Source organism: Xiphophorus hellerii, chromosome 4 (genome assembly GCF_003331165.1).
Source record: "Xiphophorus hellerii strain 12219 chromosome 4, Xiphophorus_hellerii-4.1, whole genome shotgun sequence".
Lineage (NCBI taxonomy): Eukaryota > Metazoa > Chordata > Actinopteri > Cyprinodontiformes > Poeciliidae > Xiphophorus > Xiphophorus hellerii.
This window is the reverse complement of record NC_045675.1, coordinates 11,767,418-11,792,355: the sequence shown is the minus strand read 5'-3', so window position 1 is coordinate 11,792,355 and position 24,938 is coordinate 11,767,418. Positions and strand designations below refer to the sequence as shown.

The 24,938-nt window shown below is 39.2% G+C and overlaps 1 protein-coding gene across 1 annotated transcript in view; it reads right to left on the bottom strand.

Annotated features, from left to right (window-relative positions):
- Positions 1 to 24,938, bottom strand: part of ush2a (Usher syndrome 2A (autosomal recessive, mild)) — a 191,874-nt gene that overhangs the window by 10,484 nt on the left and 156,452 nt on the right. The window contains 13 exon segments of the mRNA XM_032560862.1: positions 3,611 to 3,938; positions 4,487 to 4,656; positions 4,749 to 5,030; positions 5,249 to 5,618; positions 5,722 to 6,071; positions 6,618 to 6,980; positions 7,976 to 8,121; positions 8,212 to 8,271; positions 15,856 to 15,877; positions 20,787 to 20,923; positions 21,009 to 21,226; positions 23,541 to 23,703; positions 23,986 to 24,144. Of these exon segments, the coding sequence (XP_032416753.1) occupies positions 3,611 to 3,938; positions 4,487 to 4,656; positions 4,749 to 5,030; positions 5,249 to 5,618; positions 5,722 to 6,071; positions 6,618 to 6,980; positions 7,976 to 8,121; positions 8,212 to 8,271; positions 15,856 to 15,877; positions 20,787 to 20,923; positions 21,009 to 21,226; positions 23,541 to 23,703; positions 23,986 to 24,144 (2,768 nt within the window).

The window sequence follows — 24,938 nt, the reverse complement described above, 5'->3', positions numbered from 1 at the left end:
GTGCACGGTTTGTTGTTTGTGGCTATGAAGGCGAGATTTGTTAGTGTATGCATACGCTTGTGTGTGTGTTAAGAGTTGAATTAACCTCAATAATAGTCAATTAGGCCGTAATCAATCAGACTGATTGATCTAAGTGACAGCACAGATGGACTGAGGAGGGAGAGGGGAAAGAAGAGCAGAAGATGGAGAGACTTGAGATTGAGAGGAGGAGGGAAGGATGAAAAGATGTGAAGATGCAAGCAGGAGAAGCAAGATACATGTTGTGAAACCAGAGTGATAATGTATTACTTATTAGCTTTAAGGGATTCCAATGTGTGCAATTGAAAATGCATTTTCCATTTAATTTTTTGATTTGAAAAGGCCAAATGATCTCCAAAGCAACACATCATGTCCCATGCTAAAGTAATTTGAGATGAGAAACACACTTACTGATATCTGTCGATCTGGAAAGTGTTACAGAGTAGTTTCTAAAACTTTGGGATTCCAGTGAACTACAGTGAGAGCCATTATTCACAGTTAGAGAAAACATGGAACTGTGGTGAAACTTTAAATGAGGAGCAGGTCTATCAGATTATTCCAAGAATGAACGGACAATTCATCAAAGACCTCTTTGATGTGACCTCTTCATCAAAGATGAAATATCTCGAGGACTTGCCTCATTTAAGGTCAGTTTTCATAGTTCAACAATAGTAATACACAGAGTGAAACAAAATGGCTCCCGTTTGTAGCTTTTAACAGAGACACAATCACTTTTTAAAGAAATATATTATTTACATCAACAGAGTAAAGAGGCTTTTTATTATATTCATCCATATTGGCTGTTTAGTTTAAAGCTGTAGAAATAATGTACTGAGGTGGTTCTTTGTGCAAAATAAGGGGAAAAAAAACCAACTCAGATTTTAGTTACATATTGAATAAATATTTAGATGCCTATGATGTTCATGGTGAAAGTGATCAAAACTGTTCATGTTAACATATTGTTTTGCCTGAAAGAACCTAAGCATCTTTTCATCTGAAACTTAAAGGCAGCATTGGTAGGATAATAGTAAGATTAATCTACAATTAAATTTTTCTAACAGTTTAAAAGTTTAGGAAATAGTTCTCAAATTATTATGGACTGGTGAACTTGTATAGAGTTTTTCCAGTAATGTTGACCACTCAAAGCACCTTACACTAAAGCCACATTAATACACCTTAGGGTTAAGTACCAATTGCCCAGACATGTGGCTGGAAGTGAACCAACAACCTTACAATTTAAAAGATAACTGTTTTGCCCACTGATCCACAGCACAATATCAGATGAAAAGTGTAGTGCATTGCAAACCTATTTCATATTTTGTCAGAAGAAGAAAAAGAATAGTGAACTGCTTTCAACAAATATAAATCTGAAATGTTTTGCATGCATTTGTATTCAGCCACTGAGTCAAAATTGTGGCTCTAAGTCTATCAGGAAATGTCTCTACCAGTTTTGCACATCCAGAAACAGAAGTTTTCTCCATTCTCTGTTCACAAAATAGCATAGGACCAGTCAGATTCTTAACTGGGATTAGGTGTGGATCTTGACTGGACCTTTCCAACACATGAAAGTGCTGATTTTTGCCATTCCATTGCTGCTCTGGTTTAAATGTTTGTCATCGCTGCCAGCTGAAAAGTGAATGTCCACCGAGTCAGAAGTCTTGTTTTCCTGCTGTACGCATCCCTGTTAATGACGTTGCCACTACTGTGTTTCATAATGGTCTCATCTGACCAAAAGTTATATTTTCACAATTAAATGAGAACATGAATTCGTACATATTTTTTCTTTCTGTGAACAGTTAGTTCTTGTCTGTGAAGTTCAATGCTAAACTCATCTACCACCATAACCATTATTGTAATTAATTACTCATTTAGAAAAACAACAGATCTCACTGCACATACAATATAATATCCAAGTTGCGTCTTTTTCCACTTAACTTGAATTAACTCATCAGTGTGAATTCAGAAAGAAACAAAACTGGTTAAGAATGACACATTTTTACCCAGCAACATCTATGTTCTTCTCCATAGCAACAAAGTTAAGACCACTTACGACTTTGAGTGATAATAAAAAGTTTGTGCCACATAGTCAGAACAGGGAATAAATGTTAAAATTTAAAGTCAGCCCACATCACCTCGCCCTTGATCCAGTGTTAAAAAGGTACAGCTCATGCCTTCGTCCTTATATCATCTACAAACTTTTTACAGCCTTTTCTCCACTCTTGTCTTCTTGCCTCCTATTGGGCCATGATTTGGCTTGTTAGACACAAAATAAAAATATATCCTGCAAGCTGCCACGGCAGCAAAAGAGCCGCCATGGCAACAAACGACTTCAGTACACTTCCAGGCAGGATTTGAGCATTTTTATTGGATGGCGGGACAGCAGGCTCGGTTTTAGTGCTCTGATAGGCCGACACAATAACTTGGCGGGTGCATCTACTTGGGGTGAAGGGGCTAAGTTGTGTGAAAGTGGGCAGTAATTAAAAGCACGCATAAAGCTGTCAATAGGAGCTTATGACCCAGTGTAATTAGCCTAATATGATTTCTCTCTACGAGCTGTGGTGTGCTACACTGAACTGACTCGTCCTTGTGTACGCTTGAAGCACATGCAGAGAAAGTGCAGCGGCCAGACATCAACACAGAATTAAAAACAGGTGGATGGGTGAGTGAACAGCTAGATACGCTAATGGAAATAAAACGGATAAAGAGACAGAAAACAGAAGCGAGATAAAGTGGTTGGAGGAAAACTTTTTGGTAGAAAATTAGTTTCCTGAACTGTGTATGATCATCACCAACTTACACATAGCATGTTGTCCAACCACTTCAATCCTCCCTCCACTGCCAAATTCTCCAGGGACATGTAGCGGTCACCATTAAAAGGTCTTTCCAATACGAGCTCTGTTACCAAGCAGGCTGACAGTTAATTCGATTGGCTGGCTGGTAATCAGGAAGTGGGGTGCTCAGAGGGCCCGGTGATTAATGGCTCCGTTGCCCACTCGTCATCTCCCAAAGCTCCTCCTTCACTCCCTTCTTATGTCATAAATTAGAAGTCTCGTAAATAAAGACGGCACCACAATCAGGCAAACTCAATCAATTACATCCGTTCTCTGGCCTCGGCTCATACGTCTGACAGGCAGGAATGCTAATGTTATTGTTGCTTCCAAAGGGCTAACCTGTCAATTAGTGTGCCAGTGCACAAGCACAACAGCATGATTATGGAGTGCTCCATTTAACACCTGTCTGATTAGTTATGTGAATGTGTGTTAGTGTGTTTGTGATTGTTGGGGATAATAGGTGCTGGGTAACATGGTGCTGTAGCATGATGTTATTGTATTTAGGAAGAGGTGTTTAAAATAAATTTTACTGCAAAACCTCACAGTCCTGTTTATAATGAGGCTCACACTGAATTTACTCTGTTTGTGTCAGTTTGTGTCAAATAGTGTTTACATTTCTGTTGCAGCCTGTATTTTTGGGGGTGTCTAACCTGGACCCAACTATCCACACAAATAGTCTTTCAGTACTAGTTTAGGTTAATCACCTAGATTGCTTTTCTTTTACAGATAACACTTTTCAAAATACACCTTTTTCATCTTACCTGGTACTGGTATGCTGTGTAAGGCTGGAGTCCGCCATCTTTGAATGATGCAGAGACATTCCTGTAAACAACTGTTGCTGAACTCGTCTTGTCTGTTTCCGAGAAATTCTGCCTGCGGTGCACCTCGTAATGTAGGATCCTACCATTCGACTGACCCGGGGGAGACCAGGTGAGAAGAAAGCTCGTCTGCAGGCCAGTATGGGGGTCAGAGGTGAGATCTAAGAGTGGTGCCGGCTGACCAGCAGGGGGAGCCTCCAGTGTGAGTATGGAGGACCAGTCACTGGAGGAACAGCCCAGTTCTGTGCAAGCCTCTACCCTCACTTCATACCTACAGAGATTAAAATATATAGATTTTTAAGAGAAGGAATGTACATGGGAAATTTCTTTAAAAGAAAAATGTCCAATAATAGACTAAATCAGACACATTTAAAGAAAAAATGCTTTTTCTTGACTTGTCTCTTTGATATGTGAATCCCATCTTGCAAAGTTTTCCACATTTGTAGCATTATACCCACAAATGGGATGTAATGTGGCCAGCACAAAGTAGTGCACAAATGTGAAGCAGTTTGAAAATGATACACCAGAATAAGTGCGTAAATATGGCTTTTATGTGGTTTCCTCTTCACCCCTGATAGCAAAGGTTAAAAAAGTCTTTCTGCCTGTGAAAATGATTGAATCATCAAGCTGAACATACCAGACCTCTTGCAATTAACTATCATTGCCCAGGCCCAAATAAATTTTCACCTGCACAAAGCCTGTGTGGACAAAAGCTGTGCATTTGAACAAAGGTCCTTGACCGAAATTAAAGCACTGACGTCATCTGTTGGAGACCGGAAGAAAAGGTGGAGTCACTGACTGAAATCCACTCAGACTGACCTACGGTAGGGACCCAACCCATGCAGAATGATTCGTTTGTCAAAAAAGGCGCTGTCCTCTGGAGTGAAGACAGAACTGGTGATGTTAAGATGGACTGGATCTCTCAGATACACGGAGTAGCTCACAATGTCTCCATTAGGACGAGCTGGCGTCTGCCACTCTACTCCAACCTGGTAAGAAAAATAACAAAACAGCGTCAAAAATGTTCAACCACAACTTCTAGAGCTCTTGATTTGGAGTCGCTTAAAAAAGATTGACCCACCTGGGTTGCCTCCAGTGATGTCAGTGTTGGGAAACCTACACCAGACGGGGCTGATTGATGAGTCTTTGCTGTGGCTACTTCGCTGCTGACAGCTCCTTTGCTATTGTTGGCTCTGACAACATAGCTGTACTCCATACTTGGTATGAGAGTGAAGTCATGATAATGCATGTCTCTGCCGATGTAGATAACTTCACCATCTCTGCGCAGCTCGTAACCGGTGATGATCCCATTAGGACGATCGGGGGGTCTCCACGTAATCTCAATTGACTCTGGGCCAGTAACCTGAAATGTAGTTGAAGAAAAATACATTAAACAGGGTCGAAAGGTAATAATTAAGTAACAAGAAATCAATAAAAGGTTCTTTATATTGCACAGAAAAACTAATTCGCAATTGAACATTATGTTTATTCTCTCTTTCGTACAGATTTTTCAATGATTTTTCAATAATTCACTGACTAAATAATTGGTTTCAACTTCAAGTTAGAAATTTAAAAAAACACCTTAATTGTTGGGGCAGCCAGGTGAGTCGGGGGAGCTTCCTCAGTAACTACGGTTTTTGTGCTGCTTGCAGTGCAGCCGCCTCTGGTACATGCCAAGAGAACCAGTTGATAGGATGTATGTGGCTGCAGATATGACAGTGCTGCATTGAGGTCTCTTCCACGATACGCTTCTTTGTTGTTCAGTTTCAGCACATATTCTGTCACCTGTCCGTTCTGCATCAGAGGTTTACTCCATGAAACGTTTATATGATGAGAAGTTATGGCATTCACGGTGGGGGGTTCCACCATCTCGGGTGGGGCCTCTAGCGTTGTGATTTTGGTCTGGGGGCTGGTTGTACATCCCTCCGAGGTGCAGGCTGTCACTGAATAGCTATGAGAGAATAAATTGAAGCTTTTTTGTTTATTTTTCTTGGCTTATTTTATCTGCACATATGATGAGAGATACATTAAAGGAAACAAAAAACACTTAATACCTATATGTTGAAAATGGGTGCAGGTCTTCGTCTGTGTAGGTCAAGATAGTTGGATCAAAACTGAACTTGAAGTTGACATTATTTCTCTGTATCCTGTAGGATTGCAGAACCCCATTTGGCTCCAATGGAGGAGTCCAGGACACCACCACCTCACTGGGCCGACCATGGACGTGTCTCACTGTCGGAGAGGCTAGACCACGAGGAGGGGCTTGTCTGGTTGTTACAGTGACCCAGGGGCTGCAGGTGTGTCCCGCCGGGTTGTGAGTACAGACACTGAACTCGTACTGGGTCCAGGGACGTAAACCAGTTACTGTGTAGGAGAGACCTTCAGCTTCCTGTGGGAGATAATCCTGTGAAGAGCACCTGTAGGAGACATGATTGATGATAAAGGTAGGCGTTTAAGTTAAGAATTAAATTCTATTTGAAACAGAAATAAACTTTGCAAAAGCATGTTCTTCTAGATGGAACTCCATTGTTATTAACTATGAGAGTTAAATCAAAACCCTAAGATATTCCTTCAGGAAACCTTTAAGTTGAATGTTATGGCTTGTCACCATTAGGCCTGTCATGCTAACAAATTTTACTGACTGATACTAATACTTATTGAGAGAAACAACAATATTGTTGCTTTGAGACAATTGTCAAGTAAAATTTTGATAATGGCTTAATAATGCAAGTTAGTTTTCTCAAAACTCAATAAACATTAATTTAAAAATACCAACAACCAAATAAAACAGAAAATAGATAATCAAAACCATAAATAAAATAGATCAGATGATTCTGTAAACAACAATGCCCTTCAAAACATATTTTCATTCATGGGAATGAAAATAATCTAGCTAATTTAAATACATTATGCGATTAATTGACTAATTGCTTACTGCAGTATATTTAACTACAACCAATATTTCTTCTACCTTTCCTCCATCAGTATCCTCTTCATTATTTCGTAGCTTTCCCCTCTCCTCCAAACTCCTTCCAAGCAGAGAATATTCTCCAATTGGTCCATTGGGTTGTGATGGAGGATCCCAGGTGAGCGACACCCGATCAGCCCCGACAGAAAGAGGCCTAGGGGGCAGCTGGGAAGCCGGTGGGGCAGCTGCAGTGGTGATGTGCTGAGGAGGGCTGAGCGTGCAGCCTGCTGCAGTACAGGCTTCAAGAGTCAGAGAGTAAACAGTCCACGGCTCCAAACGACGAAACAGGAAACTCCTTGAAAGCCCGCTGAACTCCAGGTTCTCCTCATTGTACAGATTATACATCTGGATGGACGGATATGGGAAAGAAGACAGTCAGAAACTTTGCAGATGGGACACTGCAGACAAGGTTTTGTATGAATTTTTTCTACCATTCACGATGTGTGTTTGTTGTATTGCTAAAGTACTTGCAGATTTAATAAAAACATGTCAAAAATATCAGCTATAATAAACGACAAAGGAGAACCAATACAACGTCTAAATGTTGCTGCTATGATGACCTTCACCCTACTCTTAGTCTGTGATTTTGTCTCACATAAGATAGTTAAAATAATCCATATTTCAATATATAAATATAAATAAACTGCTTAAAGGTACTTCCTACAACATGAAGTGTTTCCATCCCCTTGAAGTTCAACACATCCTCACAGCTGCTGATGAAGATTTAAAATTCCACTAATTTGGGAAGCATGTACAGAGATGAGAGTTTGCAACCCTCTTTTGACAAAAATTCAAATGTAAGAGCAGACAAACAGTTAAAGTCACAGGATGCCAATAAGTCCTGGTAATATGCTACAGAGTGGGGACTAGAAAAAACTCTACAACCCCGGCAAACCATCTTAAAGACAGACACGTTATGGACCAGATCCTGAAAAAAACTTTGTGTAGCCCAGATACATGCACACACAGTAAATCAATCAGTGTTCCAACTAACTGTGCAACTGAATCCAAGGTACAGACTTCCATAAAGATAATAACGCCTCGTGTTATCTTGTCAACTGTTTTGCTATGCAGTTTCTTTTCCCCTATATTGACGGTTATGTGGTATTCCACAGACCCTCTTACAGCCCAGAAACAGGCTATTTGTTTTCTCTAATTTGTTGTGAAGTGTGAGTGTGTGCATGCACGTTATTTCTCCTGTGTTGCTCTATGATTGACTGGCGACCCGTCCAAGGAGTACCCCGCCCCTTGCCCAATCACTGCTGGAGATAGGCACCAAACCCTCCCGCCTCCGACTTTCAAATTTGAGTGTCACGACAACCCTGGTCTTGGTTCCGTACCGTGATGACTCCGTTTGGAGCCTGTGGCTCATCCCAGCTGAGCAGCAATGCTCTGCCCTCCTCTCTCTGCTCCACTGTGAAGTTCCCCAGGCCAGTCGGAGAAGCCTCCAGGGTCTTGACCTCCACCCACAGACTGGAAACGCTGCCTGAAGTGGTACAAAACAATCAGACTCCCTCAGGGTTATCTCACAATTCACTCCGAATATTTAAAATTTTATTTTCAGCTTCCAAACCACCTGCCCCATTCACAGCTTCCACACGAAGACGGTATGGACTGAATGGGTCAAGACCAAAGACTGCTTGCCTCCAACACTGAACCCTGAGAGACAGAAAACAAGTTATAGAACCATTATTTTCAAACTCTGATACAAGAAACCGCTAACTTTAGTGGAACAATTTTTGGTACAATGTCTTTTAAAGTGAAGGCTAAAATTAACTAGAATGTTGAGTGACTAAGAACCAACATTTAAAAAGATTAGTGGTGAAATCGCATTGATCAGTGATTTTTGCTGTGCTTAAACCTAAAACTTTATTTCATTTTATTTTACTGCAGTATGTTTACACACAGATGGACCATTTTGGATCCAAAGGTTGGAGAACATGGAAAGGCTGCATTTTGTCGCTTGAAATTCAAACTTGAAACTTTAAAATTTTTAATTTTTAAATGCAAAATTTAACCAATCATGCAGTGCCAACTGATTTTCGTTAGTATTTATGACATTATAAAACAAAACCAAAATTCAAGTCTTATTTTGACATGTCCATCATTATGGTTGTATTCAGAAAAGTCACAATTTGAAGAATTTTCACTTGTTATAAATGGGATATCTATGGAAAGATGGTTTTAAGACAAGAATACATGTGAAAGAGTGAAAAGACAACAGAGGAAAGCTGATCAAGTGGGACAAATGCCAACCTGACACCCAGCCAGAGGAAATTAGTTACTGTTCACACAAATCCTGTGTGAATGGAACCAGAGTATCAACTATTAAAAGAGGAATGAAAAGGAAGAATGGAAACTAAGATGACATAACATGGGATTTGTGATATCAGTGTTTCAACATCCAGACTGCCACGGTCAAGTAAGAAACACATGCCTTAGTGGCAGAGAGAAATGTAGCAGGCAATCGGCTGTCCCTGGTGGGAGAACTCAAAGCTTCCAGATTAAGTATTTATGTCACACATGCACCATTTCATATCATATACACAAACACACACAAAACCAGGGTGTGTGCCAGTAGCTTTAGGCAGTGGGACCCAGCCCAACACCCTGGCAGATGCAGGAGGGGTGTGTATGCGTGTGTGATACAGTGAAAATACCATTTACTAATTGATAAAAGACACACTGTTGATTCAAAAGGCCCTGGCGTGCGATGACATGGAAGTCTGGGAGCAGTAGGCTCCAGGATGTAGCATTTATACCCAGTCTTTATGGTTTGCTTTTAACTGGGAGCTCTGAAGCAGCTATGAGAGTGATATCTCTGCGTTTGTGTGAATGCATAACACAGGAGGGTATGCTTCTTTCAAGTGTTGAGGCTGCAGATCACATTTTGCTTGCACATAACAGAGCATATGTAAAGAGATTAACTGGTAACCCACTCAGTGCAGCTGTAGCAGGATCAAAAAGGCTCAAATTTTCACTGAATCAAATGAAATCCCCGACAAATCACCGTGGCGTGGCACCAAGGCTGAACTGTCTGAACAACAACCAGAACGCGTGTACTCACTATATTCATGTCTGGAAGCCAACATATTTTTCATTCACAGTAAAACGGGATTAATAAGCCCCTAGACACCTAGACGCAAGCTAAATCCTTCTGCAAATCACATGCACTTCTCACTAAAAGAGGGAGGGAGAGCCACAATGAGACAGGGAGGGGTGAGAGAGCGGGAAAAGAAAGAGGAGGATGTAGTGGAAAAAAAGGTAAAAAAAAATATGTTTTTGTAAGGCAACACATGGAAGGCAATTAGGAAAGATTGATAAGAAACAGTAATATGTGGGTTAGCTAATAACCAAGGAAGTAAATAAAAAAAGGAAGAGGAGGAGGGGAAAAGAGAAACTGAGTTAAGTAAAGAAAGAGTGGAGGAGGCTAAAGCTGCAGAGAAAAAAAAGATAGATGTGGCAAAAGGGAGAGACAGATTAAGTGAGCCAGAATGAGAGATCTCTCTACCTTAAAAGCCAGTGAAATATGTGAGGCATGTGGCCTATAAAGCGGTTAACATATGCACATTGTCAATAGCAGCATCTGGCGCTGGCAGATTTTATAGGAGCGTGGAGACTCTGCTACATGCCTCTAGATGGCAATACATTCAAACACTTTATCACTGAAACACACCGCATTAACAGGCTGCTCTCTGCAACACACAGACACGAGCACGCCCACACACACACAAGCAGGTGGACAGACTGTTATTAAATGTTGCTGAAATACATAACTATTCCACCGCATTAACAACTCCCACAATAACTACTTTACTGTGATACATGCACACACTTGCGTTCATACTGAGAACATATGTAACGAAACCAAGGAGTTGGTGAATTTGTTGGAAACACAAGCAAAAAAATAAATAAATAAAAAGGAGAAGAAAATATTTTTAACGTAACTAGGTTAAACCAAACTTAAGCAGTGGGAGGAACGACCTTCTATCCTTAAAGTTTCTGTCAGGTTTAACATATTCTGACTTAAATTTATATGAATAAAGTGACTGAGTTTTGAGTTTTCTTTGTTTCTTTTTTTCCTTGCCTTCACAAGATTATACGGGTCCTAAACAGAATTTAATTTGAGGAACTCAACTACCTAAAATTAATCATCTTTATATTATCCATGCATCATTTCTCCATAAAACATCTAACATTATATACACCATTGTTAAAACAGAAAATAGTTACTTTACCCTACACCACTATACATTAATTGATTGCACTAACAAATCTGTGTTGCTTGAATCTTATGACTCACTTCACATGATATATGTGTGTGTTAAAAAATAGTCACACACTGATGTTTTATGCATTTAGTTTCTTTTGGTTAATAACTGAAATCAAATTTTAACTTTCTCAAAAAAGAAGGGGGAGAATATAATGTACAAACCATAAAGAGGATTTCCAAATTAGAAATTTTAGGTGGCTGAAAAGTATGTCCATGTGATGCAAAATCTTCAGAAGGTTGCAGTTATTCTTGATGCTTGTGCATTTCTTTCTTTCACATTTTTTCCTTCCACTTAACTTTTCATTTACTCTGAACAACCAGCTTCTTTAACAATAAACTTTTTTCTCTATTCTCCTTACGAAATGCGTCAATGATTAATTCATTTCTGTCACTAAGATCTTTCCATAAAATGACCAAAACTTTTGTTATAGAAATATATGATAACGTATTATTCTGAAAAACACAGTTTGGATATACATCGTCTGTAACCCAGTCATCCAAACCATTAAAAATCCACTTTAAACAACGAATATAACAAAACTTTAACATTTTTAACTGATATGTATAATATATAGCTTTTGAGATTCTAATTTACAGAGATGCATCTATATATACAGATGCATTTACCATGTTAAATAAAAAAAAACAATGATGTTAGAGGAATTTTAGAGCTCAAACATTAATACTGACTTATTGGAGGATGACTGTTATCAAACAGAGATCCATTTGTTTGAGTGATGCTAATGAGACACATACTGTATGTAAACTTTCTCAGTTGATTTGTGCCTCGAGTCAATTCTGTTTGTACCAATCTATGGTTTACCAAGCTAATAATCAGAACAATAAAAAAGTTTATCTCTACATCTGGCATGAAAGCTCTACCTGCTGTACCTGTAAAAAACCCCAAACTGTCATAAAAAAAGTCTATTATGCGTTTTTCTGAAGGAAAATAAATGGGCAGATTATGAAGATCACATTAGGAGTCGCAGAGTAAGATATGAAAGGAAAGGGTTCCTGTCAACTCAAATTCAGTGAACTCCACCATATGCATATGTGCGCCGATGATCAAAGTCACCAGTTAATCATACAAAATGCAACAGAGAGGAGCAAGAAGTGAAAAGGAACGGGGGAAATGATTTATAGTGTAAATAAGAAAGAGGGAGAAAAAAAGAAGACAATGATATGGACAGAGAAGACAGGAAGAGGTCGTACTAATTTAGACATTAAAGCCCTCATCAATCCAACAGAGTTCAAAACAACTTTGAGCACAGAGTGCAAGAAAGCAATCTATTTAATTTTTCTTCTCATTCTGAGTCCATCAGACAGTTTGCACTTCTGCACAAAAAGCCTTTGCAGAAGGAGCTCCTGCCTCCATGATGTGTCATCAAGTTTTTGTGAATGCATTTGCATGTATACTAACAGGTGTGTATCCGAACGCGTTTTGATTTCCAACCATCTGACTCTTGGGTCCCTAAAACTGCATGTGTGCGGCTGATCGCTTGCGTGTGTTCTGATGTTCAGGTAGAGAGGCATAGTAAAGCCAGGGGGACAGTGTGTGATACTAATTAAGAATAACCATGTGTATTTGTCAAAAGAATTATGCTGATTATCTCACAAAGGCCCCGGCACTGGGCCCTGCAGAGAGATAGAGACAGAGCCAGACCAGCATTAGCATATGGCTACGCACATATTGCCCTGTGTCCATGTGAACGGAAACAGAAGCACTCTTTGTCTCTCATTTACGTACATATTTAACATGAGAACCAACAAATACACCAACAAATACGCATGGGAAGAAAAAGACTTGTACACATGTGAATGAGTCCCAATTGTTTTTTGGACAGAAAATGTAAGACTGCACTGCTTAATCTTTATTTCCCTATGTTTTTTAATAAATATGTTTTCACCAGTCCAGTTCTTCGTCTTAATAGTCCAGTCTATTAGTCCAAGCTGTGCCCTGAGCAGCCCTGTGAGAGTAGTAATTGTTTTCAGAGGTTTCTGAGGTGAGCCAGTGCGCCACATACTGATCCATCGCACCCCATGCCAAGCTCTAAAGCCAAATGTGTGTGTGTGTGTCTGCATATTTATATGTGCATACCTAATTCAATGCTGCTGGAACGATTGCCCTGTGTCTGTTTACAAATGCCCTGCATGGGTGTCCCTGCTAGTCAGGGTGCGTTAGACAAACCCTGACACATACACCCCTCCGTGTGACACACACACACACCCCCACACGCCGACACACCCACTGACACAGTGCCATTAGGCATGCATTTTGTCTGTGGCCAGGACCGATGTAGAGAGGGACTGTGGGGGCTTGGAGCAGGCTTACCCGCTTCACACCGACATCTATGATTGGCTTTGGCGGCTCAAGACCCCAGGAGCAGCGAATTTGCTGTGCATATATCATGCCTTATGTACGCGTGTTTCTGTGTGTGATTTAGACAAACACTAGTGGACATACACTTAGGAGCGATCCTCTGAAATTAAAATTTCAGAGGAACTCTCCAAATATTGAGAGTTTGGTCTCCATTGATGCCCTAATTTTATAATTTGTATATAAAAAATGATCCTTACTTAGCAGAGCGACCAATTTGAAATGAATGACTGGTTGATTAAACCTCATGCACATTTGATTATCTGCACAAAAAAATGTACATAAATATAGTCTAAAAAGAAAAAAAGTTGATTACCAACTACAAATACAGCCACATTGAATCTGGGAACTAATGAAATAATTTGTAGGGGCTTGCAAAGTATTCATACAGCTTCAAAATTTTCACATCTTGACAAGGTTCAACTACAACAATGCTTTTCAACAGTGCTCACTGAAATACGCATCTGAAACGACTTCAAGCTGAATGTAAACATCATAGACACTGGAGAAAAATCAGCTGATGCCCAAAAGGCAACCTGTAGCATCCCAATCACTGTACATCATTAAAATGCAAGTCAGAGGGATGTTGATCCCAGCTTCCACTACTTTATTTATGGGAAAGACTTGCAGCTGTAGCTGCATCAAAAGGTGATCCTATCAGGTGGTAACTTAGAGGGATGAACATGAAAACATGGCCCACTTTTAAGCATCCTTTTCCTACCTTTTCACAAATAGACAGCACTTTGTGTCGGTTTATCACATAATATTCTCAATTTAAAGCATCAATGTTTGATGGTAGAACATTACAAAACTTGACCGACAAAGTAGTTCAGTGGTATGATCACTTTTACAAGGCACCGTGTCAACAAAAATATGAATAACAACCCAAACTTTTTAAATGACACATGTAGGGTTCATTACAGAAACAGTCGTTATGACTATGCTAGTAATGTCTTTACCTGGCATTACTCTATCCTCACTACCAGATACTGGACATCTTATTGCCTGTCCATTACAAACACAAACCAATACATTCACATGCATGCTGTGAGGCAGATTACAGAGGCAGGAGGGCCTCTTCAAAACTAAGTAATGCCGACTATCAATCAAAACAAACAGAAGTCACTTATGCACAAGCACACCAAACAGCTTCTCCTCTAGAGTTGAATGGGCCCAGCGATCAGAAACGCAATAACGCTTTTTTTTAATCACTCTCTTTTATACTCACATTCACTCTGAGCCTTCATCTCAAGTGATGGCCATTTTATCACAGCTGCAGCATTAAACAGCCATTTAAACAAGTGGAGAGCACTACAGCGGATGGTGTGGCCTCTTCACAGACAGAGACACAATAACACACAACCTGTTATTACTGCAAGAAACTCTGTGTGTGAGAGGCAGCGAACAAGAGGAGGGAGAGTGAGAGAGAGTAAGGTAGTGGCAGGAAAATAGGAAGTCACTTGACAGAGGGGAAAAGAAGAGGGAAGGAAGGGGGTAAACACGGTGGATGAGTGCAACATAAAAACTGTAATTTGATACAGAGGCAGAGACGCCTCAGACAGAAATGTTGTGTTGGATTCAAGGGGGAGAGATACTGGAAGGAGTGCTGAAAAAGACAAGGAGGCAGAGAGAAGATTTGCAGTAAGGAGAAGAGTTGCAGCCTGATTATTTGGCTGTTTATGCAGAGCAGTAAGAGCTCTCCAATCAGAGCTGGAGACCTTTAAATAAGAGGCCTTTCAGACCGAGGGCCTAACAAATTCTACACAAGTCTTCTTATTTTGTCATCCGGGCCTTTCTTTTTTTCCCCCAACCTTTGTGAACTCAGTGGTGAATTTTGCCATCCTGTCCAATCTTTTATCGTCTTTACTTGCCAGAAGGTGTTTTTAAGAGAAAGGCTACAAGAAAAGTCTGAAAGCACAACAGCTTTTTATGAAATCTGCATCATAGGAACAGTTTTTGAAAACATATCCTCAACAGATATTTAACTTTTAGGATCCTAACAGTCTGAGTTGAAGTTAAGAGTTTGATTTACTGCTTTAGGTAAAAAAAAAAAAAAAAAAGGAGGAAAAAAAATCAAATATGAAAAATCCTACTGTATTTTACTTGAAGGATGTTTTATTTAAGCGTTCAGGATTATTTTAGGTTGTTCTACTTAGAGAACAACCTCTGAGTTTGGAACAAAATATTTTTTATATAATTCATACAAGAAAGATGAAACAAAGGATGAAAGAAATGAAGGACAGAAGAAAGGAAAGAAGCCAGGATCAAAGAAAGGGATAAACTGTAGACAGAGAAAGACATGAAGAAAGTACAAATAAAATGAGGGAAGAAAGGATGAAGGAAAACAATGAAGAAAGTAAAGAATGAATGTCAGAAGTCAAGAATGGTACAAAGGATGGAAGAAATGTTGGAAAGACAAACAGAAAGAAGCTGCAAGGATGTAAAGAAGGAGTAAATACATAATGGAGGGAAGGAAGAAAGAAAAGAACAGGAAAAAGAAAGAAAGAAAAAGCAGCAGCTCCACTTGAACCTACAGCTCAGGTAGGAGAATCTGTTGAGAAAAATATTACTTGTACATTCTAGAAATCTGTTCTTTATGGAAAAGTGACAAGGAAAAAGTAAATATGAAAACAAAGCAATAAAGAGACTTGTCCCAATCTATGTAGAGAACTCAGTAAAGCCTGTGTAAGAAGGTTTTTCTGGTTAGATGAGACCTTTAGCTTCATTTTCTCAGTGATATGTGTGGTAGAATACAGCATATTACCCTGAGCCCATTATACTCCAAAGTGAAGCACAGTGGTGGCAGCATTATGCTGTGGGGATGCTTTTCTTCAGAGGGGACAGCAAAAGCTGGTTATAGCAAAGTACAGCACAATCTTGGAAGAAAAAATTGAGCCTAGACTGGTTCATCTTCCATCAGGACAGAAACCCTGGATGGTTTAGGTCAAAACATATTCAGGTGTTTGAATGGGCCAATAAAACTCTGCCTAGATCTAATTGGAAATCTGTGGCAAGACTACTGACACTCTAGCTACTTTGCAAAGATTTATGAGAAAATGTTCAGCCTCTAGATGTTCCACTCCGGCAGACAAACCTGGAAACCCTCGCAGCTGTAATTGGAGCGAAATATGGTTCTACTGAGGTATTTACTGAGGGGGATGAATACATATGCAAACCACTGTTTTATGGTTTCCCACCACCATGTGTTACTGACTTTTTTCTTAATGACATATCATCCGTATAAAACTGTTCATGCTTAAATACACACATTCTGACTGTTTAAGTGACACACAACTACTCTAAAACCTCATATTGGTTTTGAGGCTCAGTTCGCCGGCTGTCTCATGCTGTTTCACACTCTCTGACGGTTTCTTAATGGTAAACTAACAGATTGTAAACATGCTGCCAGCTCTTTCTCTCCCTGTGTCTTCCTTGCCTTTATCAATCAGTCCCCCTCTTTCTTTTTCAATGTTCACAACTTTTCTCTTCCTTTGCTTCTTTCTCTTCTTCCTTATCTCTATTCACTAAAACATTTTGTCTCCATCCCAATCCCTTCTCCCAGTCTCCCCTCTCTCTTTCTCCCTCTCTCTCTTTAGCTTTTCCTGGTGTATTTTTTAAACAATGTGTCCTTCATGTACGGTTGGTTACGGGGCGTACAGAAGGACATCATTAGCGCTGGTGGTTAAGCTGTAATTTACACCATTACCGAGGTAGGGGCCATTTTTATTGCCTAGTAAATTTCAGCTCTGAAATATTTAGACCATATGGCTCAATTTGTGTAATAACCTTAATTTCCAAGCACCCTTCAGCTCCCTTCAGCGCCGGCTGTTGTTGGCGGATGGCAGAGTGGGGCGTGCGTGTGTGCGTGCGGTTTGGATCTGAAGCATTTACGCGCACTAATAAACACAGAAACAGCTTCGCAGAAACACAGATATGGCTTAAAATCTGCATGCAGCACAAAATCCTTTACATTGCGCTTTCCATATACTCGCAATGGTTCAGTCGCTAACACACAGAAACAGTGCACGCATGTATGCATGGCAGCCGCAGATTAATAGGGTGTCAGCTTCTGTTTGGGTGAGGGAGCGTCAGGCATCGGCCAGATGGTTCTCAGGGATGATGACTGTCAGGGGTCCTGCTCTGATCAATGGGATGTATTAATACAGCACGCAAACACACACTGTTGCACATACACGCGCAAACAATAATGCTTTGCATGCACACGAGCACAGGCCACAATATTGAGACATATGCATGCAGACAATGTAACAAACACACATTTAGACACACAAGTATGCCAACGGTCTCCTTCCACCAGTGATCCCAAGGGCCACAGAGGAACATCTGGAGGAGCCGAGGGAGGGAAGAGAGGACAGCAAAGTAAAGGAGGAACCAGAAAGAGGAGGAAGGGTTTGATGACACATAGAAAGAGAAAAATATGTGATGGAAGAGAGGAGGAACAGGAAAATGAGAAAGAGAGTAACTGCAGAGATAAGAGATAGTGGTGTGTGTATAAGAGGGATTAAAATGGTGAAAAAGTAAATAGATGGCAAAAATAGAGCGAGGAGAATGCAGATAATGGCAAAAAGGTAAAGAATAAGAAAGCTGAGAGGGAGAGAGACACTGATGAAGATGAATCGTTTATAAAACATCTTGAAACGGCTGAGTAAAAGACTGAAATACATGACACTAAATAGAAAAGTAGGAAGAGAGGAGAATAAAAGATGAACCAAAGAAAAGATGACAAATTATGTAGAGCTTAAAGTTGGAACCCCAAACTACAGTGAGAGCAAAATGGAAAACACAAATAAATGAAACTACAGAGATCAGATAAGAACTCATGTTTAGACAGTAAGAACGGTGGCTGGAAGACTGAAAAACTAATGTCTAAGCTTAGTGTGTGAACTAAGCTATTTAGAACTATTTCTGTCCCTCTGAAGACCAATGGGCCTTATGGAGACCAAAGCCTCCACTAACCTCCTTGTTTAGGGTCAGGGGTTTAATGGTAAGGTGTGATTTAAGTTTTGGTTAAGATTAGGTTAGGTAAAGGAAAATGTCTGGTTTAGGCATAAATGCAGATGCTAAAATGAAAGGAAGTCCAAATAAAGTCCTAATATGGGTAGAAATACAAATGTGTGTGTGGGGGGGTGGTGGGGGGGTGGGCGGGCGTGTGTGTGTGTGTGTGTGTGTGTGTGTGCCAGGCAGCTCGTAGGGGTCTAGCAAACAGGCTGCCTGCGTTTCATACCCTCATTCCGTCTGATTGCCAAGACGACCCCATTAATCAGCCAAGCTGGCACAAAGCAGGGTTTCCAGCCCAGTCTAAGATCAACACACACACAAATATACACATACCAAATGGACACACATATGTTCAAACAATACTTAAAGAGGGGAAATGTTGAGGAATAAAAGGGGGGACACTAAGGGTAAAATGTGAGAGGAAAGGAAGGAGCTGTGACTGTGAGTAAGATCACTGAACTGTGACCTTTCAGATGTCAGAAAAATTGTTTAAACGTCTGTTGGAGATGTGTAGATTTAAAATATACTCTTTTTTTTTCTGAAACAGCATTATCTCAGAAATTTATGTGATTTCAATGAGTGGATAAAATAAAACCTTGTTAGAAAAATAATTGTTTTAGCAAAACCACCACTGGCACAAATGTTGAAATCTTTAGGAATATCCTTTTGAAACAAGAGAAGTTCAAGCCCTTATTTATCTTGCTACCAGGATCATAAGAGGGGAAAAATACAATTTCCCCGTCTAATAAAAATATTTAGCGCGGTGTAGGAGCTGTAATGCTGCGCGGTTAATTTTCTCTTCCCAAGACACTGGGGAAATTGGAGGAGCTTTATATACCAGTAGATACTAAATATAAATCTTGTGGCCTGTTCCAAAAATTTGAAAACAGGTCTGCAATATGTCTTTTGATGTGATAAGGCTGAAAATATACGGCCAAATCAACACAGAAATTGTTCAACATGTGGAGTCAGCTGAAAAGAAAAGTTTAAAAGACACAAACCAGCACTTAATCTGAACATATCATCTGAAGAGGAAAAATCCTATGACTATATTCCTCCTTAATCAGCATAATTCTTTTGACTTTGTGAATATTATGAAAGACTGACTAGTTTCCTACTGGAATAGGCGGATTGCATAATGTATTGAAAGCACGGGTACCAGAAATAGTTTCTCTGCTTTACTTTGCTAACAAACATTTTGTCCAAGTAAGGCATTTTTTTCATCTTTTCATTCATCTTTATCAAGTATGCCTATAAATTTATTCTGGTCTTTATATTTAAAAACACTTGTTTACTTGATTCAAGAACTCTTTTTACTAATTTATCAGTTATTTTAAGACAAAGTCTTCATGAACAAGAGCTGCTCAGCTGCTTGGCAACTTTGTATAATCTTGGAAAATGGAGTGAATGGTGTTGAAGGCTGCGCCGTGACAAATGACCACCACCAAAATGAGTCTATGCCATGTCAATGAGGCTCCCTCGCACACACAAACACAGAGTGGCCCATATCAATGAGAAGGTGAAAGGTCTCCATTTACATCTTGTATTAATTATGAGTGACAAGCCAAAGGTCACCGAGGGAGAAGAGGCCACACGTATGGACAGAATATAGATCTATACTTCTACCTTTCGTCCCTCTCAGTCCCTTATCTATCATGGCTGTCTCGACTCGCCTCTGGGTGATTCACTTTTCTTTTTAATCCTCCTCCTTAATTCTCCTCATACCCATTCCTGGTAGTGTTTAATTTTCTAAACTTCTCTAACAATTTTGAATTTTGATAATTTAACGTCATTATCTTTATCACATTGTAATACTAGAGTTGTTTTACCATCTTATATCCATGTCTCATTTGAATTTTTTCAACTAAATCAAATAAATTTCTCCTCTGTTTTCTAATTTCTAGATAGCCAGATAGAATTATGCAGCAGAGTTTCAGGTATTAATACAGATGCACATTGCGTTGAGACGTTGCCAACTTTGGTTGCCAAGAAGTACAATGGAGCTGTGCGTAAACCTAGCTGCCAACTCCTACTGAGTGTAGATGTCAGGTGTTAACAAAAATATATGTGCTAGACTGCTCTATGAGTATGTCAGGGTATTTGTAGGTATGTGTGTGCATTTGATTGTTTCTAATTTACTTATTCGCTGTGGTAGAACATGGATCATGGCACAGAACTGAGATAAGGACCCTGGAGGAAAGCAGGTGATGGGTTGTGTGTCTCTGAGTGTGTCTTCAGACCTCTCGCTGGCAAACAGATGGCAAAAGCACCACAGGTAGAGTCTAAATTTCTTCACATGCATCGCAGATGACAATGACACACAGTCACTTAAACATTATATAATGTTTAAGTGTTCTTGCTGCTGACTTTTTTGCTTTTCTTATATAGAGTTTAGAAAGTTAGTGAAAACAGTGAGCATCAGTATCAACAAATAAAACCTGATTTATTGCAAACAATAAACCAAAACATGGTGTGGTTTTACCTTTACAGTGAGAGCCGTAACAGTAGTTGAGTTGAGAGTTGGATCCTGCTGGTGCTTCATGTAAACCAGTCTGTAATGGGAAATAAGACCATTGGGCTGGTCTGGCTCCCTCCATTTCAAGTAGACTGAATATGCGCCTATAAACACACAAAACATGTATTACATGGACTAAATGCAAAAATATATTAATGATTAACGATTAAATGATCAAACAAAACTTACCAGTTGGTCTGACAACAGGGGGCGCCAGTTCTCCTGGTTTTGCCTGTAATGTTTGGGCTCGAGCCCACTGACTCACAACTGAGCCTTTGGAGTTGTGGGCGCGAACTTTGTACTGGAAGAAGCTGAAAGGTTGCAGGGCGGGACTCGCGTCAACAAATTCAAGCGGCCCACTGGACCAAATGAAAACCAGCAGCTCCTCTTCTGTTCCTAATGGTCGCCTGTGGTGACAAACAACATGACTGTTTATTTTCTCCTGGTTCTTGTCAACCGCAGACACTCAGATTTCAAGTTTTAACACAAAAGCAACTTTTAAGAACTACACCCAAATGACATGGCTGTGGTGTGATTAAGCTACTTTAACCATATGTGACAATCACTCATAATTCAATCTGAAGGATGAATTCTTGACCCTTGCCTTAAGCGATTTGTTTCACACATTTATAAAAGAATCTGGAATTGTTGGTATTTCTGAAGATCATGAGTTATTTAGGATGATAAATGTGGAGCAATCTGTCAGCATTCAGCTCTAAAGCTGCCATGGAAAAAACTTTGAAGGAGTCCTTTGCTTCAGGTGAGAAGTTCCTGTTTTCTTTCATTGAACCAAGTTGATGGATTTCCCAGCTTTTGATTTAAACTCAAGTGGAAATTGAACTAAATAAGTTACTAAATGCAAAATAGTAGATTGCTGAGAATCTCTAGGGTGTAGAGGTTAAGTCGTAATCTTGTATCACATAAAAAAGATAAATGACATGATGCAAACAAAAACATGTAATGTCACTTTAACCCAACGGGTGATTTTTGTCATTTTGGGTAAGGTTCTTCTGAGAATTAATGATTTTTTTTTGTCTCTGGCTGAGTCAAGGTTCAGACTCTTACTTCTCTACGAAATCTTTTGGAGAAGGAGACGTCAAAATGGGCTATTATTTTTTTCTACAGCACATTTTGCAGAGTAGATGATGAGTCAGCAGTCATTACAATCCAAAGAGCCATTTTTTCTTTTTACCTCAGTTCCATTTGTTAAAACATTTATAAAGCTTCAAAAGCTATTTGGCTTCTTGGAAAAAAATATAAAGCTTTGAAAAATACCTGCAATCGATATTTATTAAAAGTTAAATGTTTTCCCTGTTCTAGGTTTTAGAACAAAATAATTACAGCTCTATTTATTGATAGAAAAAATATCAGTCTATAAACACAGAAAAATAACTTAGTTTGTGGTCTAATGACAACAAAATGAAGTCTTTCCCCCTTGGAGATATCATATGAAAGAACTTATGAAACTATAACTTTTGATTTCTTTACATGTCAAATTACTAATCAGTTTTTTAACATTGCTAGAGATGGAAAGAGCCACTCTTTAGGGCCTAAACAGACACATCCAGATACACAGTTTTCAGACGACTTTGAAGATTTGCATAAAACTGATGCTCTGTCAATCCCCATGTCAAGGGTTAGTTAGACATGGAGCCATAAGTTCACTGTTTTTTCAAAATATTTTATGACTAATTGCATGAAAACCAATTAGTGTCATTTCAAGATTTTTCCTTTCTGAACCTGCTTTGTATAATTTCAGGGTACTTTAATTTTAAAGAAGCTCTGCAGATGCACATAACTGTGTATTTGAGGGTTTATAACATTATGCCTGCATTCATGTCCTCTAAACACATGTGAACAAGCACACACAAAAAAGGTTATGAACACACACAAGTGAAATGTAATAAGAGATGTGCTTAAAATTCAACCCCCAAAGCTCATAATCAAATATAAAAATAGAACTTATTTTTACCACTTTTTATGGACTGTCAAAACAAATCACTATTGTTTTTTATCTATACTCAAGTACATTATCAACTACACACTTCTGACTGTAAAGTAAAGCAGTTTACTTCAAATATGATGTTAAGCTTGTTAGTTTTCTAAAAGGCTTTCAGCTTACTTTGATGCCCTTTTAGTGCTTCAAAAATAAACACCCTTGGTTTCTGGGGGACTGAAATAAGAAATGTAGCATCACGTCTTAAACGTTGTGTTCCTGGCTGATGCAAGCATCCTGATATCTTGGTAAGACTGCTGCTCTTTGATTGCGGAGGCTTTCAGGTGTGTGTATCGCACAGAGAAAGGGAGACATTTTCCCGTTTTGCCAAGTCCCCGTCTGCCTGAGTCGCAGGATTCCAGATGTGTCAGAGTGGGCGTGTGTGTGCTGCTATGCTAATGCTTGTTTCCCGAGGACTTAAAGGGCTTAGTCTGGTCTGACCCTGCATACAGATCACACACTCTTTGGTCAACAAGCAGACCACGACCTTCAGCATGCTTTGATATATATCTATGTATACACATCCGGATGCACATTCACACATACTGTGGAGACTGGTGAGTAAACTTTTACACGAGGAAACATTATTAAAACTTTATGTATGTGCATACAATAAATACAGTGTATACAGTTTTGCCTCATTGGATGGGTTTTAAACACATAGTAGGTAAGCTAAACTCCATAAATACTCAAGGATCAATTAAAACATGGTAAAATAATGTCACCTGTATATATGGTAGGAGGTGATGAGTCCGTTGGGTTTTTCTGGAGGCGTCCAGTGGATCTCCAAAATACTTGGTCCAAGTGCTTTTACTGTGGGCGGCTGCAGACCTTCTGGGATTTCCTCTAAAGTATGAATGTAAACACCATCGCCGACTCCACACCCCTCTATTATGAGGAAAAAAAGAGATGAAATGTTAAAACGACACTACTTTCTAAGTTTACTCACATTCCATCAAATAATTTACAGCCTATGGCCTCATCTTTGAAATAATAAAGAAAAAATAACCCAATGCTACATTATGCTTTTACTTGAAAGGATTCCTGACTTGTCAGAGCAAAATGTTTTCTGTTGCTGATATGTAAGCTAGCTACTTTGTGTAATATCTTCTTGTTTTTTATTGTTTCGTCTTAAAAGAGAGATGCTGTTTTACATGAAGATATACTTGCCATTTTGGCAGGCCTGCACTCTTATGTAATATGTGGTGAAAGGCTCCAGATCTGTCACAGTGAGGTGCAGGTTTTGGCCTGCATGACGACTTATGGCACCGTGACTTCCTGGATTTAACAGGACATTGTAGAAGACGGGCTGGCTGCTGTTTAGCTGAGCTGTGGAGTAAAACAGGTTGTAATTACCTTCAGCAAGATTTTGTTGTTGGGAATTTTTTTTTAACAGAAACAAAAACCAGATAAAACAATTCTGATCTCTTAAGTTCAATAAGAAATAATCACCCCAAGCATTACTAAATAAACTGAATTTAGACAAACGTTATGGTGGATGAGTTCTGCTATGAATCTAAAGAAGATCGCCTACAGTCCCATTAAAGCTAAATGAAACAGTGCTAAATGTTCCATGTAGACTCTTAAAGGAACCAGAGCTAATTTTTTATGAATTTTAAAGCTGATTTAAATGTTCCTTGAAGATCAATAAATTCAGAAGTTAACAATGTAACTGAGACATCATTGAAAGCTGGAGGAGCTACTTCCTGTGTTTTGTTCTTAGAAAGATGACAGGAATCATGTCATGTATCACATGTATTTACTTTCTGGTTGTGGTGGCACTAAACAACATCAAAATTATTATGGTATTCTTTTACGGTCTTCTTTAACAACAAAATACCATAAAACAGCTGAATTTTGCCATTAATCAATTATTAAGTCTAGTTATAAACCTATATGTTTCAACAAATGATCCCAGACTAAGAGGAATCATGTCATTTTGATTAACACATTGAACACCTTCCAACCAGAGTAGTCAGCTACTTCACCCACCGTGAAACAAAATAAACATGTTTGCACTATCACAACCTGACTATAAAAGTGGCTGTACATAAACGTGTGTTCATATGTTCTTATTTTCATATTTTATTCCCTCTAAAGTTTAATTATGTATGTAATATATA